The sequence below is a fragment of the Triturus cristatus genome, chromosome 3_1 (genome assembly GCF_964204655.1).
Source record: "Triturus cristatus chromosome 3_1, aTriCri1.1, whole genome shotgun sequence".
Lineage (NCBI taxonomy): Eukaryota > Metazoa > Chordata > Amphibia > Caudata > Salamandridae > Triturus > Triturus cristatus.
Window position 1 is genome coordinate 862,748,595 of NC_140583.1, and position 15,333 is coordinate 862,763,927.

Here is a 15,333-nt window from a genome sequence, read left to right on the forward strand (position 1 = left end):
TGGGCCAAAGAAAGAGGGAAGAGGAGAACCTCAGAAAGAGGGGCGGAAAGGGGATCCACAGTCTTTGCTGTGCACCATGCCACAAATTTGTTCCACCTACAGGCGTATACCGTTTTAGTGGAGGGACTCCTGGCTGCCAGAATCACATTGCAGACTTCAGGAGGCAAGTCAAATGGCATCAACTGTCGCCGCTCAATCTCCACACATGAAGGTGGAGACTGGACAGGTTCGGGTGGAGGACAGTCCCCTGCTGCTGCGACAGAAGGTCCTCCTGAAGGGGCAGTCGTATCGGGGGATCGATTGACAGACTGAGTACCTCGGGATACCAGTACCTTCGTGCCCAATCCGGAGCCACCAAGATGACTTGGGCCCGGTCGCACCTGATCTTCAGCACTCTGAGCAGAAGTGGTATAGGCGGAAAGGCGTGCAACTCCACTCGCGACGAAAAGCGTCCCCGAGCGAGTGCCGCCTTGGAAACTCCAACACGCAGAATTGCTGACATTGCGCGTTCTCTTTGGTGGCGAATAGATCTAACCAAGGCTCTCCCCACTGCCGAAAGAGGCCTTGCGCCACGTCAGAGTTGAGACGCCATTCGTGATCCATCATGCACCGGCGGCTGAGTTCGTCTGCTCTGGCGTTCAGAGAGCCCGCCAGATGTTGAACCACCAGGGTGATGCCCTGATGTTCCAGCCATGTCCAGAGGCGCAGAGCCTCCTGACAAAGAGTCCACGACCCCACCCCACCCTGTTTGTTGCAATACCACATGACGGTGGTGTTGTCCGTGAACACCTGCACGACACTTCCCCGGACAGAGGGAAGGAATGCCTTCAGTGCAAGTCGGATCGCTCTCAGCTCCAAAAGGTTGATATGGAGCCGAGACTCCGCCGGAGACCAGAGTCCTCTGATCTCCGCCTCCCCCATGTGGCCCCCCCATCCCAGGAGGGACGCATCCGTCACCACTATGTGCTCCGGGTGGGGTAGGTAGAGGGATCTGCCGCTGACCCAATCGCGGTTCGTGAGCCACCACTGCAACTGTTTTGCAGTGCCCTCCGAGATCAAGACATGGTCGGACAGGTTGCCCCGATGCTGGGCCCACTGAAACTTCAGGTCCCACTGCAGAGCCCGCATTCGCCACCTGGCGTGATGCACTAACAGGATGCAGGAGGCCATCAGACCAAGAAGCCGCAGCACCAACCTGACCGAAACCCTGGATAGAGGCTGAAAGATGGGAATCAGAGCCTGAATATCCCGGACCCGCTGCTCCGGAGGATAAGCCCGGAACCGCCCGATGAAAAGGAGCTTCTGGGAGGGAATCAGATGCGACTTCGGCACGTTGATTGAGAACCCCAGCAAATGCTGGAGGTCGGCCGTAATCTGGAGGTGGGAGACAACCTGCTGGGGCGAGCCCGCCTTCAACAGCCAGTCGTCGAGATAGGGGAAGACTGGAACCCCTGATCTGCGCAGATGAGCTGCGACCCCCCACCATCACTTTCGTGAACACCCGAGGGGCACTGGTGAGGCCGAAGTGGAGCACCGTGAACTGGAAATGCTCCTGAGCCACCATGAACCGCAGGTAACGCCGGTGGGCCGGCAGGACAGGAATGTGAAAATAGGCGTCCTGGAAGTCCAACGCTACCATCCAGTCTCCTGGATCCAGGCCAGCCAGAACCTGAGCTAGGGTAAGCATCTTGAACCTCTCCTCCCGGAGAGGTCCAAGATAGGGCGTAGGCCCCCTTTGCCCTTCTTGGGAACCAGAAAGTAGTGGGATTAACAACCACGACCTACTTCTGGACCAGGAACGCGCTTGACAGCCCAATTGGCCAAGAGGGCTGCAACTTCCTCCCGTAGAAGATTCAAGTGATCCCCCGACATGCGGTGGCACTGCAGTGGCATGGCTGGAGGGGTCGTCTCGAAAGGGAGGGAGTAGCCCCTTCGGACGATTTGCAGCACCCACCTGTCTGACGTGATGGAACGCCAGTGGAGCAGGTGATGGTGAACTCTGCCACCAACTGACATAGAGTGGGCCTGAAAGCACGGACTAGGAGGGCTTTGAGGTGGATGCTGCCGGGGTGGATGTGGACTGGCCGGCATGTTGACCCACGGTACCACCTCGGCGGAATCCACGTCCGCGTGCAGGTTGGATCTGCGGCCGGTGGCTAGGCGGACGTGAGGGGGCGCCCCTTCCTTGGCCACGAAAGGGACAAAAGGCGGAAGTTTGCGGTCGCGGCCCCGAGAGGCCCAAGGACTTGGCCGTAGCCCGGGAGTCCTTGAAGCGCACCAGCGCACTATCCGCCTTCTCGCCAAAAAGGCGACTGCCATCAAAGGGCACATCTTTGAGGGTGCTCTGGACATCCCCTGAGAAAGATGTGCACCGCAGCCAGGCGTGGCGGCGGAGCGCCACCGTGCTTGACATCGCCCTACCCAGCAAGTCCATAGCGTCTAGTCCACATCGAATAGCATGTCGTGCTGCATCCCGCCCGTCGGCAAGAGCCTGGGCGAGCCGCATTCGGACACTGGGGCAGCACGTCCTCCACCGTATCCCACAGATTGAGAATAACGGTCCAAGAGGCAAGCGGTGTTCAAGGACCGCAGTCCCAAACTAAGGGAAGAGAACAGCTTCTTACCAAACTAGTCTAGCCTCTTGGATTCCTGATCCGGGGGAGCGGACGGGAAGGAGGATTGGGATGTAGAGGCCTGGATAACCAGGCTCTCGGGCGTGGGGTGTTGGGACAGAAAACTGGGGTCGCCCAGAGCAGGGCGGTGGTGCCGGGCCACGTTCCGATCCACAGGAGGTACTGTGGAGGGCTTGGACCAGGTGCCCTTCAGAACATCCACTAGTGCCTCATTGAACTGCAGCAGAGGCTCCGAGGAGCTTGCTGACGGTTGAAGCACTTCAGTGAGGTTAGTCCTCACGGCCACAGCAGGCAGCTCCAGCCCAAGGGCTTCGGCCGCCTTGCGCAGCACCACTGAAAATGCAGCACCTTCCTCCGAAGCCATAGTCGGAGGAGAGATGAAACCAGTGTCTGGGGAGGTGTCCAGACCACTGGCATCCCCCAGCTCATCTGCCCAGTCCTGAGATAAGATGGCCAGAGGGTCCTTAGACCCCTCCCTGTCGCCCCCGTCATCCGATTCCTGATAAACAGGGGAAATAATCGGAGCCGGACGGTAGATGAAATGGTCATCTATCGGCGTCGGCAGCAGCGCCGGACAGCACCGCACCGGCGCCGGACCGGGGCATGGCATCGTCCGGAGACGGCGCCGGGGGTGGAACCGGTGTCGGCGGAGGAGGCGTCGTGAGGTCGACCGGCACCGACTGAGATCCAGGCCTGGATCCCACGGGGACCTGCGGCGTCGGGACCGAAGTAGACGACGGGGCCGGCGCCGCCGGCTCGCCCAGTTGAGCCCGCGGGGCCCGAAGGTGCGCCGGCAGGCGTCGACGGCAGAGCCAGGGCCCTCATGGCAGAGAGGAAGGCACTGATCTCCGCCGGAGTCGCGTCAGTCCCAGGGACCGGAGGGTATGGGGACGGACGCAGGTCCTGCGGCTCCGATGGAGCCGTGCGGGTGGTACCACCCGGACCCTCGACCGAGTCGCGCGACCGGCGAGGGAAGTCCGAAGAGCGATGTCGCCTCTTGGACTTCTGGGCATGCTTCGACTTACCCGAAGACTTCGACCCCGACGAGCGGTGGTGGTGTGTCAAGGCTCACCTTCAGCTTCTCGCTGGTTGCCGTTGTCTTGCACAGGAACAGAAGCTGCTAGCTTCCCGACTCCCACTACTAATCACTCAGCCCCAAGGAATGTCTTTGGCTCTAACTGATCAGCAAGGGGGAAATTGGATAAAATAACAAACGAGAGAAGAGACTGGTTCTGGACCTTCTGGTTTTCCTATCTGGAATTCTTCTTCAGCTATCTCTCTGCTACTGAAGATTCCTGAGGTAATTAAGTACACAACATTATATTATTATTATTCCTCCTCTACTCTATTCTGTCTCTTATCCTCTCTTCTCTAATGATTTTTCCTACCTACCCAGTATCCTGAACTCTGTGCCTCTCTTCTTGTTCAACTCTGCCTTTTTTCTTCTTTCTTGTTATTGAGGTCTCTAATTATCTGTAAAACATATATTCGTTATTTATACCTATTTATCTTGAAGTCTTTAATATCTTTTAAGACTCTCTTTTGACCTACCATCAATCTTTCTTCTCGTGGTTTCTCTTCTTTCTTTTCTTGCTTCTAGCTATACTATTAACTGTTGTCTTCTAGATGATTCTTTGTGCCTTAACTTCTCCAGATGCTCCCTCTCCTATGATTTCTGCGAATTGTTATGGCTCAGGTAAGTCTTACTCCTTACTTCCTTAGTTGGCTGTTCTTATTGTCTTTAATATTTTCTCCCTTAGTAACCTCTTCGGCAAATACTACTATATACTTCAAGATTCTTCTTTTCTTTTCAGGACTCGGAATGCTTATCTCTGGTGTTCCTGGTAAGTCTTTACTTATTGCGTCACCCAACACTACTTATCATCTTTATGTGACCTTAGATAATCTATCAATAATTCACTTAGCTTTCTGCTGTCTTCTCTTCAGGTGCTGCAGAAGTCGTATCTCGTTTCCTGAAGCGACGAGGAAAACTCCAAACTCTACTCTCAGTAAGTTGCCTTTACGGACTCTGCGGCTTTTTCTGTTCTCTTCGGTAAATATCGACAACTCTATTGCGTCCCTCTGGAAAAACTTCTTGACAAGGTATTCTCTTCAGAACTGGGAACTCTCTCGAACACGTCTTCTCTGAGGAAAAATCTTGATGAAGTGCGCACTACCTCAGGCGCGCTCAAGTCACATCGTTTCCATCAAAATCTGCCAGCAACTAGACCGCCGACTCCAGCGTCTGCGCGGCCATCTTGGAAATGCGGGCATGCCACAAACTCGACCATTGAAACCCATTCAAGACTGAAGCGCCCATAGAACTCAATTCCTTGCGCTTCGCTTTGGAACTCACATTAGGGATCCTGACATGGTGGCTGCGGCTCCGCGACCGGTCCTTCGACCTCCTCCTGAACCGGGACCGTGAACGGCCAGAGCCGAGGGTCGGAGCTCGAGAAGCTTACGGGACTGCTCCCGCCTAGCCTTCGAGGTCAAGGCCTGGCAGTCGATGCACGACTCCGCATCGTGGTCGGCCCCCAGGCAGTAAAGGCACCAGCAATGGTGGTCCGTCACCGACATCAGTCGATGACAGGAGTCACAGGCTTTAAACCCGGGCATCCTACCGGCACCAGTTTGAATCAAGTAGACAAAAGAGTCCAAAAAGTTTTAGTCAAAAAGTGACTAAAGGGGTAAGCTCTTCCCGGATCGGCGCTGTCTGGCGCGGAAAAAAGAAGAACTGACGTCAGCGCACGAGGGCGGCGTCTAAGTACTCCGACGACATCATTCCGGCGCACAACGCCGCCGACGGACGCAGAGCCGCAGACGACGCCTAGCGACGTGCAAGGGGTATTACTGACGAAAAATCTTTCCGGATCCAGCCGGACGCCTGGGGATATTCTAAGGTGAGGAATCTAACTAACGTGTTTCTTTCAGATTATGATATTATTTGTAGTGCGCCTACCCAGAAAAATTACACCTTACTAGTGTTGTAGAGGAGGACGAGAAACACTAAACCTTTGAAACAGACCTTTGCCGTCAACGGAAGTCTCGCAGACTAAGTACAAGTCCATTGAGGTGTTCAACCTATGTACCCTGTATCTTGCATCCAGTAAAGAAACTGAAGTGAATAATGCTAGGACAAGGGAATATGCGGATGGGAATGTTTTAATGTCGATTAACATGGGGTATGTATTACTTTAATTTAGTGTATGCATTCAGGTATTCCGTGATATGTAAATTTTATGTATTATATGGCTTTATCGGAAGCTGAAACAATAAACTGACTCAACTTTAGCAAAAGGGAAAAAGTGTATTAAAATGTAGTAAAACGTAAAATTTAATTTAATTTGCAAACTTACTTAGCTTTCTCCAACAAATCCACCCAAACTAACATCTACATATTAATCTATTCATTGACATCAAAAAACATGTAATGAAAATCTTTTGTATACAAGCATGAAAGAAACAATTTTTAGAATTTTAATTTAAAGTATGCTCAACCTTGTACGGGCCAACCAGTCTTCTCTTGATTTCCAATCGGTAAGCTCTGGATTTTTCAGGATTGCTCATGTCTGTTTCACGTAAACGAAGAATTTCATACACTCGTCTGGAGTGTTGCTGGAAAAAAAGAAGAAAAGTTACTACCCTATGTGGACTCTCATAATCTCATCTAATAGCTTGCCTGTCATACAAGTCATTGGGCACTCTAAAATGAACATGTAGTAGCATTTTAAAGAAAGGAAATTAGTTCTCCACTGAGGCCACACTTTCTAGGTTCAAACATTTTTTTTAATCATTTCCAGCTGCCAGGCTAGAATTGATTGCACATAGCTCCTAGGGATGGAAACAGATCCAACCGTCACAATCCCAGTTTGCAAACCGAGAAGATTAAACATTTCCTGAACCCGTTTCCAGTAACAATTTGTCATGAAACCTTTTTTCTAACAGAATGCTCCCAGAAGTCTGTTTAACCCACAAACGCTTCCAGAAGATGTTTATAAAAAAAAAAAAAAAAAAAAGACAAAAAACTATGTGAGCTGCAGGAAATTGAAGAATGGAAACTTAAACAAAAATCACTTTTAGAAGCTGTGGAGAAAAAGCATTTCCAACTTCTTGCACCTTTTGTTACTCTACAGCTTAGAACCTGGGAAGGATGACTTGCAGAGACGCAGTTACTTGCCAGTAACAGTGGTTCTGCAGCATGAATATCCTCCCCATATTTACAATCTGTAGGGTGAGCTATATGTACTACCCTGGTCCAGTGCGTAGATTAAGAGGGGCTGGGGGAATTTAAACTTTCCTTTATGTTAGTTAGAAAATAATTTTTTATTCTACAGCTAACGAAATTGGGAACGAAACCTTACTGGAGAACTGTGCTGAACTGTTAGGAACACAAAACATCACTCCTGATGCCTCCCTTGGATCTAAAACTAGCCTCATCAAGTGATGGAGGGGAGTGTGTTTTCAAATGGAAATTATCAACTGCGTACTACTGATGTGTAACAGTCTCTTACTCTTACACCATCTCACTTCCATTCAATATCCTCTGGCCAGGCATCACATAACCAGGTTAATTAGTACTTGACCAAAAATGAATAGATTGTCAAGCTTATGTCCAGAATCCAGTACTAACAAGTTGATAACCAATACCACCACCTTGCAGGCTGACTCAGATAAACACCACAACAAACAGTATTTACTTAACTTCAGTTTTCATATTGGTCATAAGTCTTCCATCAAATGTCCCTACTTTTTCGCATGTGCCATTTTTTGGATGAAAGCTGGATATTTAAAGAGATACTTTAAAGTCAATGAAATGCAAGGTCACATCAACAGTTAAAGTATTGTCAGGATGCCATTCTAGATTAGAATACCTTATTTATTTTGAGTTTTTGCTGAGGGTCCATCTTCATTTCTTTACTGAATCCTTGGACTAGCTTTTCAGAGGAAAAGCATGGTAAATCCTGGCAAAGCTTTACCAGCACAAAATCTCTTAATTTCACAAAGTTTTCAGAAGGGTCTTCAGCTGTGGGACAAAATTAAAAACCATAAGTGGTGGACAAATATTTCATTTTCTTTTGCAGACCAGTTGTGAAAAACTATCATAGCAATAAAGGAAAAAGTTAAATACCTACAAGACCGCTTTGGTGTCCTAAATAACTTAATCAAATTGAAAAATAAAGAACCTCTGTTGCTCTGTACACTCAGAGTAAAAGCTCTTTCCAGTAATAAAACTATGCCTACATAAAATATTTTTAGGTTACTTTTTATTAACTAAAGAGGACATTACATATTAGAGGTCTCATATGGAAAATAAAAATCATGGGTTTAATACACATAAATCGGATCTTCTGGCCAACTTCTCTTTATTTTCCGCAAAAAAAGTAAATGAAACTAACTTCTTCTGTATGCATGCAGTCTCCGATATGATAAAAAAAATGTAACTGGTGCTGAAGGCAAACAGTTTTACAGACCTAAAATGCAGCACGGTGGCATCCGGTCCTCCAGTATATTTTGGCAATTTGCTGAATAATTCTCCTTTGATTTTATTGGTTCCCTTAGAGCAGAAAGAAAACTGTTTCTGAATTCAATGACTATACCCACTCTACTCAAATAGTGTTCCAAGTAAATAAATGGCAAGATCTGAGGCACCTATTATACTACACTTTACTGAATTTTAGCCAAAAGTGATGTCAATGATGTCATCAGTGATGTCAAAAATGATGTTATAGAACATTTCATGAGTGATATATTATGTAAGGTCATAAGCAGTGAATGGGGGGGCACAAGTTATGGTTAGCTCTGCTAACTATAACAGGTGAATTTGTTTTTTAAAAAAATTCAAAATCTTTATTACATCACTAACATTCACCTAACTATAATGTTCCCTTAACCTTTGTCTTTTTCAGTAAGTGTGTGTGTGTGTGTGTGTGTGTGTATATATTTCTTTTTTTTTAAAGGCGTTACAGAACACAAACATACTTTTGCAGGGAGACACGCTCTTAGCGTGTATAGCAATTCGATAAAAACTTTAGGTTGAATAGGTTACGTAGGTTGTCTGCAAATGAGATGAACATTTTAGAGTTTACAATTCTATCGCAATAAGTGAGGAGTCAATTATCACAAGTTCTTACTAAACACTCGAATAAAGGTCAATCTTGATTGATGGGGGCTATGGAAACGGACAGGTGGAGAATGCCTTTCTTTGCACACCTGCCAGTGATCAAGCACTTTTAGCATGGCTCGAAGTGTGGCTGAACGCGGCCAATATCGTAACGATGACATAAATTTGAGCAGAAATGTAAAGAAGCCTTGTTCCACCTGCACCCCTGGTTTATTGTCAGGCTTGTAATCGCAATGTAAGGCTGGATGGGACTAGGCTGCCTGGGTGAAAGTAATAACATCAGGGAAACCCAAGCCCCCTCGTTTAGCGGACAGAGGAGTTGAGCGTGACGCTTTAGCTTATTTACCCTGTCACACAAAATCAAGCATTTTCTGACAGATTTGTGACAGTATCGATTTGGGTATTGTGGGGGGGAGCATTTGTAGCATATAAAGCAGGTGGGACATACATTTCCTTTTGAGGATAATCATCCTCTTTAGCTAGGAGATCTCGAGCTTACTCTCACAGTACAGATCTTTAAACCGCATGTGAATGAGCGGAAGAATATTAGTAGCATACAGTAAACGGGTATTCACCGGTAGGTAGATAGCTAGCTATTGAATGGACGACCTGGTCCACGGTATTCCTACCCATTGACCAGTCTCCTGTGCCTCCTGCTGGGGATCTGCAATGCCCATCCCCACGGACCTTGGAATAATTCACCCAAAATCCTGGGACTATCGCAAATTGATTTAGCTCCATCTGCAAAGCATGAAGCAATTCAAAGCCGAAGATGTCATCTGCAAATAAGGCTAACTTATGTTCAGTCTCCCCCACCCTCGTGCTACGGAGATTGGGTAATATGTTGGATACTAAAGGCTTCATTGATGAAGCAAAAAATAAGGGGAAGAGAGCACATCCCTGCCTTGTCCCGCTTGATATAGGTATGTCTGAGGTGTAGTCTTTGTTAATCTTGATCTTTGCTGAAGGTTATTTTTTTAATTTTTTTTTTTTTTTTTTTTATATAAAAACCTTTATTTTCAAAAGTCAGGACACAGCTATTCAGCCGACAACCCGGAGGTTCGGCAGCATCGATATATAGAAACAGAGATGCGTGCCCAATACCATGAAAGGAGTAGTGCAAAGGTTCAATTTTAAATAAACACAAAAACACACAACAAACCCCAGCAAGGCAAGAACACTGAAAGCCCATGATGAAGCCCCCCAGGGGAGGCCGGACCCCACTCATCTAACAGTTACAGTACAGAGTAAAGAGGAAGAAGAGGGACAGCAGAGGCCAAAAAGTCCATAAACCATACTGAGCTGGAAAGAAGGTTAGGAGGAAAGCTGTTCCTCGGGAGGATCCAGATCCGGGGCAAGACATAGTCCCCCCCTGTATTGATTCCACCGCCCCCAGATGGCGTGCCACTTCCGGGGGCGGCCTCTAGCGCAATAGACCGTCTTCTCCCTTAACATACTCCAGTCCATATTTTCTTTCCACGCGGTCAATGTGGGGGGCCCCGCGGAGCCCCACAATCGCGCGATATCTCTCTTAGCGACCATGTTGCCCAGAGTCACCCATTGGGTCTGCGCCGCATTATGATCGGTGGGCCCCCAGACATTCAGGAGACAACACCGCGCTTCCGGCTGCATAGCAATGCCCGTCACCTCCCCCATCACTGCATGGACTCTCCTCCAAAATTCCATGATGACACCACATTCCCAAATGATATGCAGGAAAGTACCCACCATACCACATCCCCTCCTGCATAGGCCGTCCTCCGAGAATCCCATGTGAACCAGCCTTGGCCCCGTCACATACACTTGATGCAGTATTTTAAGCTGCACCAGCCTCAGACGCGACGGGATCGCAACCTCCTTAGGAGAGGAAACAGCAGACTGCCAATCCTCGTCATCCAACTCAAGGCCATCCCTAGCCCACTGGTCCCTCAACCCCAGAAGCATATCCGCCCGGACGTTGATCAGTTTCTTATAGATGAGCGAAATCGTGCTCTCGGGCATATGGCCATCAAGGACCCGGTCCTCCAAAGGAGAGGACTCAGGCACCTTCTCACCCTCTATGAGGACTGATCGGAGGGCGTGACGCACCTGAATATAGCGGAAAAACTCAGATGGCCCCAGCTCATACTCCTTCTTCAACTCTTCAAAGGACTTCACCCTCCCCTTAATCAGGACATCTCCGACCCTGGAGATGCCGATCAAGTCCCATTTGTCAAAGCCTTTTGTGTGCCAAAGCCTACCCAGTCTCTCAGATTCAAACAGCGGGGTAGCGAGGGTGAGCCTATCCTTCCAGCCCAGCGAGTCAGTTGCCATCTTCCACACTCGCACCGCCACACCAGTGGGCCCCGTGAGGGACGAGTCCAGGGACCGCGAATACAACGCCCTGTAATAGTTACCACCACGCAGCAACCACCTGTCCATGGCATACCCAGGGCTGAGGGCAGGGCCATAAAACCCATGATTAATCGCACTCAGCTGGGTGGCCCAATAGTACCGTCGGATGTCTGGGAGCGCAATGCCCCCGTCGTACCATGGAAGCGTCAACTTTGCAATAGCTATTCGCGGCCGCCCATCCCAAAGCAACGTTCGTTGGAGGCCTTCGACCTCCCGAAAGTATTTGGCCGGAACCCAGTCCAAAGTATTCTGCAGTGCGTAGAGGAAGCGGGGAAGCGACATCATTTTGAACAGGGCCGCACGCCCAACGAGGGAGAGCGGCAGCCTCCGCCAGCCCTCAACATCCCGCCTCAGGCGTGCCAGGGGGGGGAGCAGGTTCTTCTCATATCGCACAGCAGAGTCCATGGAGATAAAAATCCCCAAATACACGAAACCCTGCTGAGCGACCTGTATCGAACATGTTCTAGGGATCGGGGGAACCTCGCCACTAAGAACATACAAATATGATTTACTCCAGTTGATAACAAGACCCGAGTTCCTACCAAAAGATGTGAGTACGTCACAGACCACTATAAGTGATTTCTTGGGTGAGGCAAGATACAGCAGGATATCATCGGCATAGAGCGAAATACGGTCCTCGTGTTCAGGCGACCATCTAAGGCCCCGTATATCCGGGTGCCAACGTATCCACGCAGCCAGCGGCTCAAGGGCGAGGGCGAACAACAAAGGCGACAGGGGACAACCCTGCCGAGTACCCCTCCCAAGCTGAAACGGAGTCGACGCCCGACCATTCACCACCACACTCGCAAGTGGCCCCTCATACAGCAACCTCACCCAACTCACAAAACCGTGGCCAAAGCCGAACTTGGTCAGCACGGCCCACAAATATGCCCATTCCACCGTGTCGAATGCCATCGTGGCGTCAAGAGACGCCACAATAGCTGGTTCACGCAGTGTGCCCGCCCTGGCGATTACACCATGAAGGCGCCGAAGATTTAACGCTGTGTTTCGGTGCGGGATGAAGCCGGATTGATCCGGGTGGACCAAGTCACCGAGTACCCTAATCAATCGGGTCGCCAGGATTTTAGCCAGAATTTTCGGCTCTGCGTTAAGAAGTGAGATAGGCCTATATGAGGCGCACTTATCTCGGGGTTTGCCCTCTTTGTAATTTTTTAATAGTTTGCTTGAGGCCCAAATGGATCTTATCGAGTAGCTTTACTAGGTACGGGCAATCAACTCTATTGAATGCCTTCTACGCATTAAGCAAGAGAAGGACCATCGGCTGCATGCACCTTTCGGCCACCTTCATTAGGGTCAATGCAGTTGTGTATAATAAAGCTTGACAGCTGGGGGAAATTAAGCTGGCCAGACATTGTGGAGCTGCTGGACCATTACAGATATAAAGAATTTCACATCACAATTGTGGAGTGCGATTGGCTGGTACTCGGCGCAAAGTAGAGGGTTTTTCTCTGGTTTAAGAAGCAGGTGTGGGTGGGAGCCCAGCACAGAGTCTGTGACATTCAAGGGTGTCGGTAAGTAATTAAATACTTTTGTGAGGGGCTCGGCGAGTAGTGAGGCACAAGCCTTCTAGAAGTAAGCCCAGAAGACGTCCGGACCGGACCTGGGGACCTACAAAGTTTGTTTGCCTTACATACTTCGTCAATAGTAATATCCTTCTCTAGGGTGCTCAGCTCACCCTCAAGAATGGAGGGGGAATAACTGCTCAAATATTGGGCTATTTCATCTAACAATATCTTTTAAAGATGGACATAATCAGAAATCACCCGACAGATGGCGAGGGCCATTGGTAAACCAATCGCCCCCTCTCCTAAGCTATGCCTACTGAATCTGTGGGACGATACAGACCTGGACCAGGCGGAGCAGGAATGGGTGGCGCTGGGGTGGGCCATAGCTAAAAAGAACATCGCCCAGAGGTGGGGGGTAGCCGCCTTGCCACTGCGAGGCGCATGGGCCAAGGACATGGACCTAACTATGGAGGCTGAAAAAACGGTCTATAAGGGTCGAGGCTGCCCCAAGAAATGGGACTTAAAATGGGGCCGATGGAATAAATATCGATGGGACATTTGTATTTCTCCCACAGTAGAACTTCGACGAGAGAGGCAGGCTATTCTGGATGAACTGGGAGCCGGGGCGGAGGTATAATTCCATGGGGAGGCCCAGCGTGGACTGTGTGTGTGGACGAGCCCGCAGGCTTTAACATGTTCTGGGATCCACATTTATGACGTTTCACATTGTGCATCGTTTCTGTGCCTATACCTTTGCTGTGCTACCCGATGTCTCCAATGCCCAAAAAGATGTACTTCGCATGTATGTGGTATCAGTTGAGTGTCATGACTGCTGCAATGTTCTGGATTTAATCTTAATAAAAATTGTTATTTAAAAAAAAAAAAAAAAATTGACATAATCTCAGTTGTTTTTCCTATGCAGCCCTGGTAATCTTAAATTTCTATAATATAACTCCTCCTGGCAGCTTATGTACCTTATTGCCATTCTTCTAGTAGGTTTGTTTGATGTACAAGAGTTCGACAGCATCTTTTATTTACAACTGCTCTAGTTCCCCTCAGACTCTGCAGAGCTCTCTCATAGGTCTTATTGAACTCCCTTGCTTGTGGAGCACCTCGACCTGTGACAGTCTGTCTCCAAATCTGCCATCTTGCTTGTTTAAACTTTCAAATGAAGTCATCTGCGAGATCAATGAGCCCCTAAAGACAGCCTTCCCGGCAGCTAATAAAACTAAGGGAACGACCTCTCCAGTATAGTTTTTATTGAAGTGATATTCTATTATTTCTTTGATACAGTCTCTTAAAACTTAAATCACTCAGGGCAGCATGATTTATCACCCATGGGCAGGGGGAAAACTTCTAGGGCAGCAGGGAACTCACCAGCAGCCACATAGGGGAGTGATCGGACATCTATATAGAAGTCTATCAGCCTATATTACTCTGGGAAGGAGGAAGTCATAGAACCGCTCTGTAGCATTGTGAGGAATGAGCCAAAACTGCCCTGGATCTCTCCTGCCCAGCCCTCTCTAGCCAGCCACGTGTCATCTAAGTGGAAGGTTACTCCTCTGCGAAGAAGTCCCTCCTCTCTGTTTTAGCGTGTAAGATGCATGGAATTTTAATATGTGTCAATAGGAGAGCAGCCTCTTAATGTCCGTAGGCAACAGATGGATTTCTTGCAGTAAGACAGGTCTACCTCTGAGTTTAAGCCATTGAAGGAGTGCCCTGCGCTTAGAGTTGAGACACTGAACGTGGAGCGAAACTATTCTTAAGAGGGGTCATATCAGTGTAAGGGGTACCGTTACTTAAAATCTGGTCTCCATACCCATCTCAGCTTGCTTAGAAACATCAATTTAGCTGAGAAAACCCTTATAGCACCCTGGAATACAGAGGTACCATTGCCTGCAATCGCTATGTACCCATATATGAGGGGCGCGACATGTTTCTTACCATGCATGTTGGAACACAGGAACAAAGGTCTTTAAAAAAAAAAAAAAAGTAACATGATAGCCTGTGACTCCCACTTGGGGACTCAGGGGTATTACATGAGGAAAAACTAAAGTCGAACATCAATAACGATTAATATCAGCGAATAAAAGGCTGGCTCCGAATTCGATAAAGAAAACCAGTTCCCCGATAAGCCAGCTTATCAATACCTAATTACCAGTTTGTTTTAGTTGCAACTTATTGAGTCTGTGGTTGGACAAGAGCGGTGGCTCGTGGGCTGTGCCAATTCAGGTGAGGGTATATTCCTCCAAGGATAGCAGACTGCTTTTTTCTGTCCTGCTGTCTATGGAGCCTTTGGGCCTTCCTGCCTGTATACTTTTATTTCTGGAAACACCATCCACCTTCGGCATCAGTAAGGGTGCTAGGGATGGGGTTCTGCTGGGACTACCCCAGCGTAAAGAAGCCATTGACTACCTTCTTGAAGTCTCTTCCAGCATAGCGCTTATCCTTAATCCGAAATGGGAACCCCCCCCAGCAATATGGAATCTTTTCTTAAGTGTCAAGTTATTTCTCGAAGATCCCTTTGTCATGCTAACATCTGGGCTGAAACTTCTTGGAAAAGTAAAATTGAATCTCCTCTGAACACCAGTGGTTCTTGTTGGCGGAGAGGTATCAGGACCTCCTCCTTCATCGCTGCTCCAGGCTACTTGTCGAA

The 15,333-nt window shown here is 48.6% G+C and overlaps 1 protein-coding gene across 5 annotated transcripts in view; it reads right to left on the reverse strand.

The window, feature by feature from the left end:
• The window catches only part of HAT1 (histone acetyltransferase 1), a 241,655-nt gene that overhangs the window by 31,454 nt on the left and 194,868 nt on the right, over positions 1-15,333 (reverse strand). For all 5 annotated transcript variants that reach the window (XM_085645300.1, XM_085645299.1, XM_085645297.1 and 2 more), the window contains 2 exons: positions 7,508-7,659; positions 6,135-6,251 (listed from right to left, as the gene is read on the reverse strand). In XM_085645300.1, coding sequence (XP_085501426.1) covers positions 6,135-6,251; positions 7,508-7,659 — 269 coding nt within the window. The remainder of the gene's footprint in view (positions 1-6,134; positions 6,252-7,507; positions 7,660-15,333) is intronic.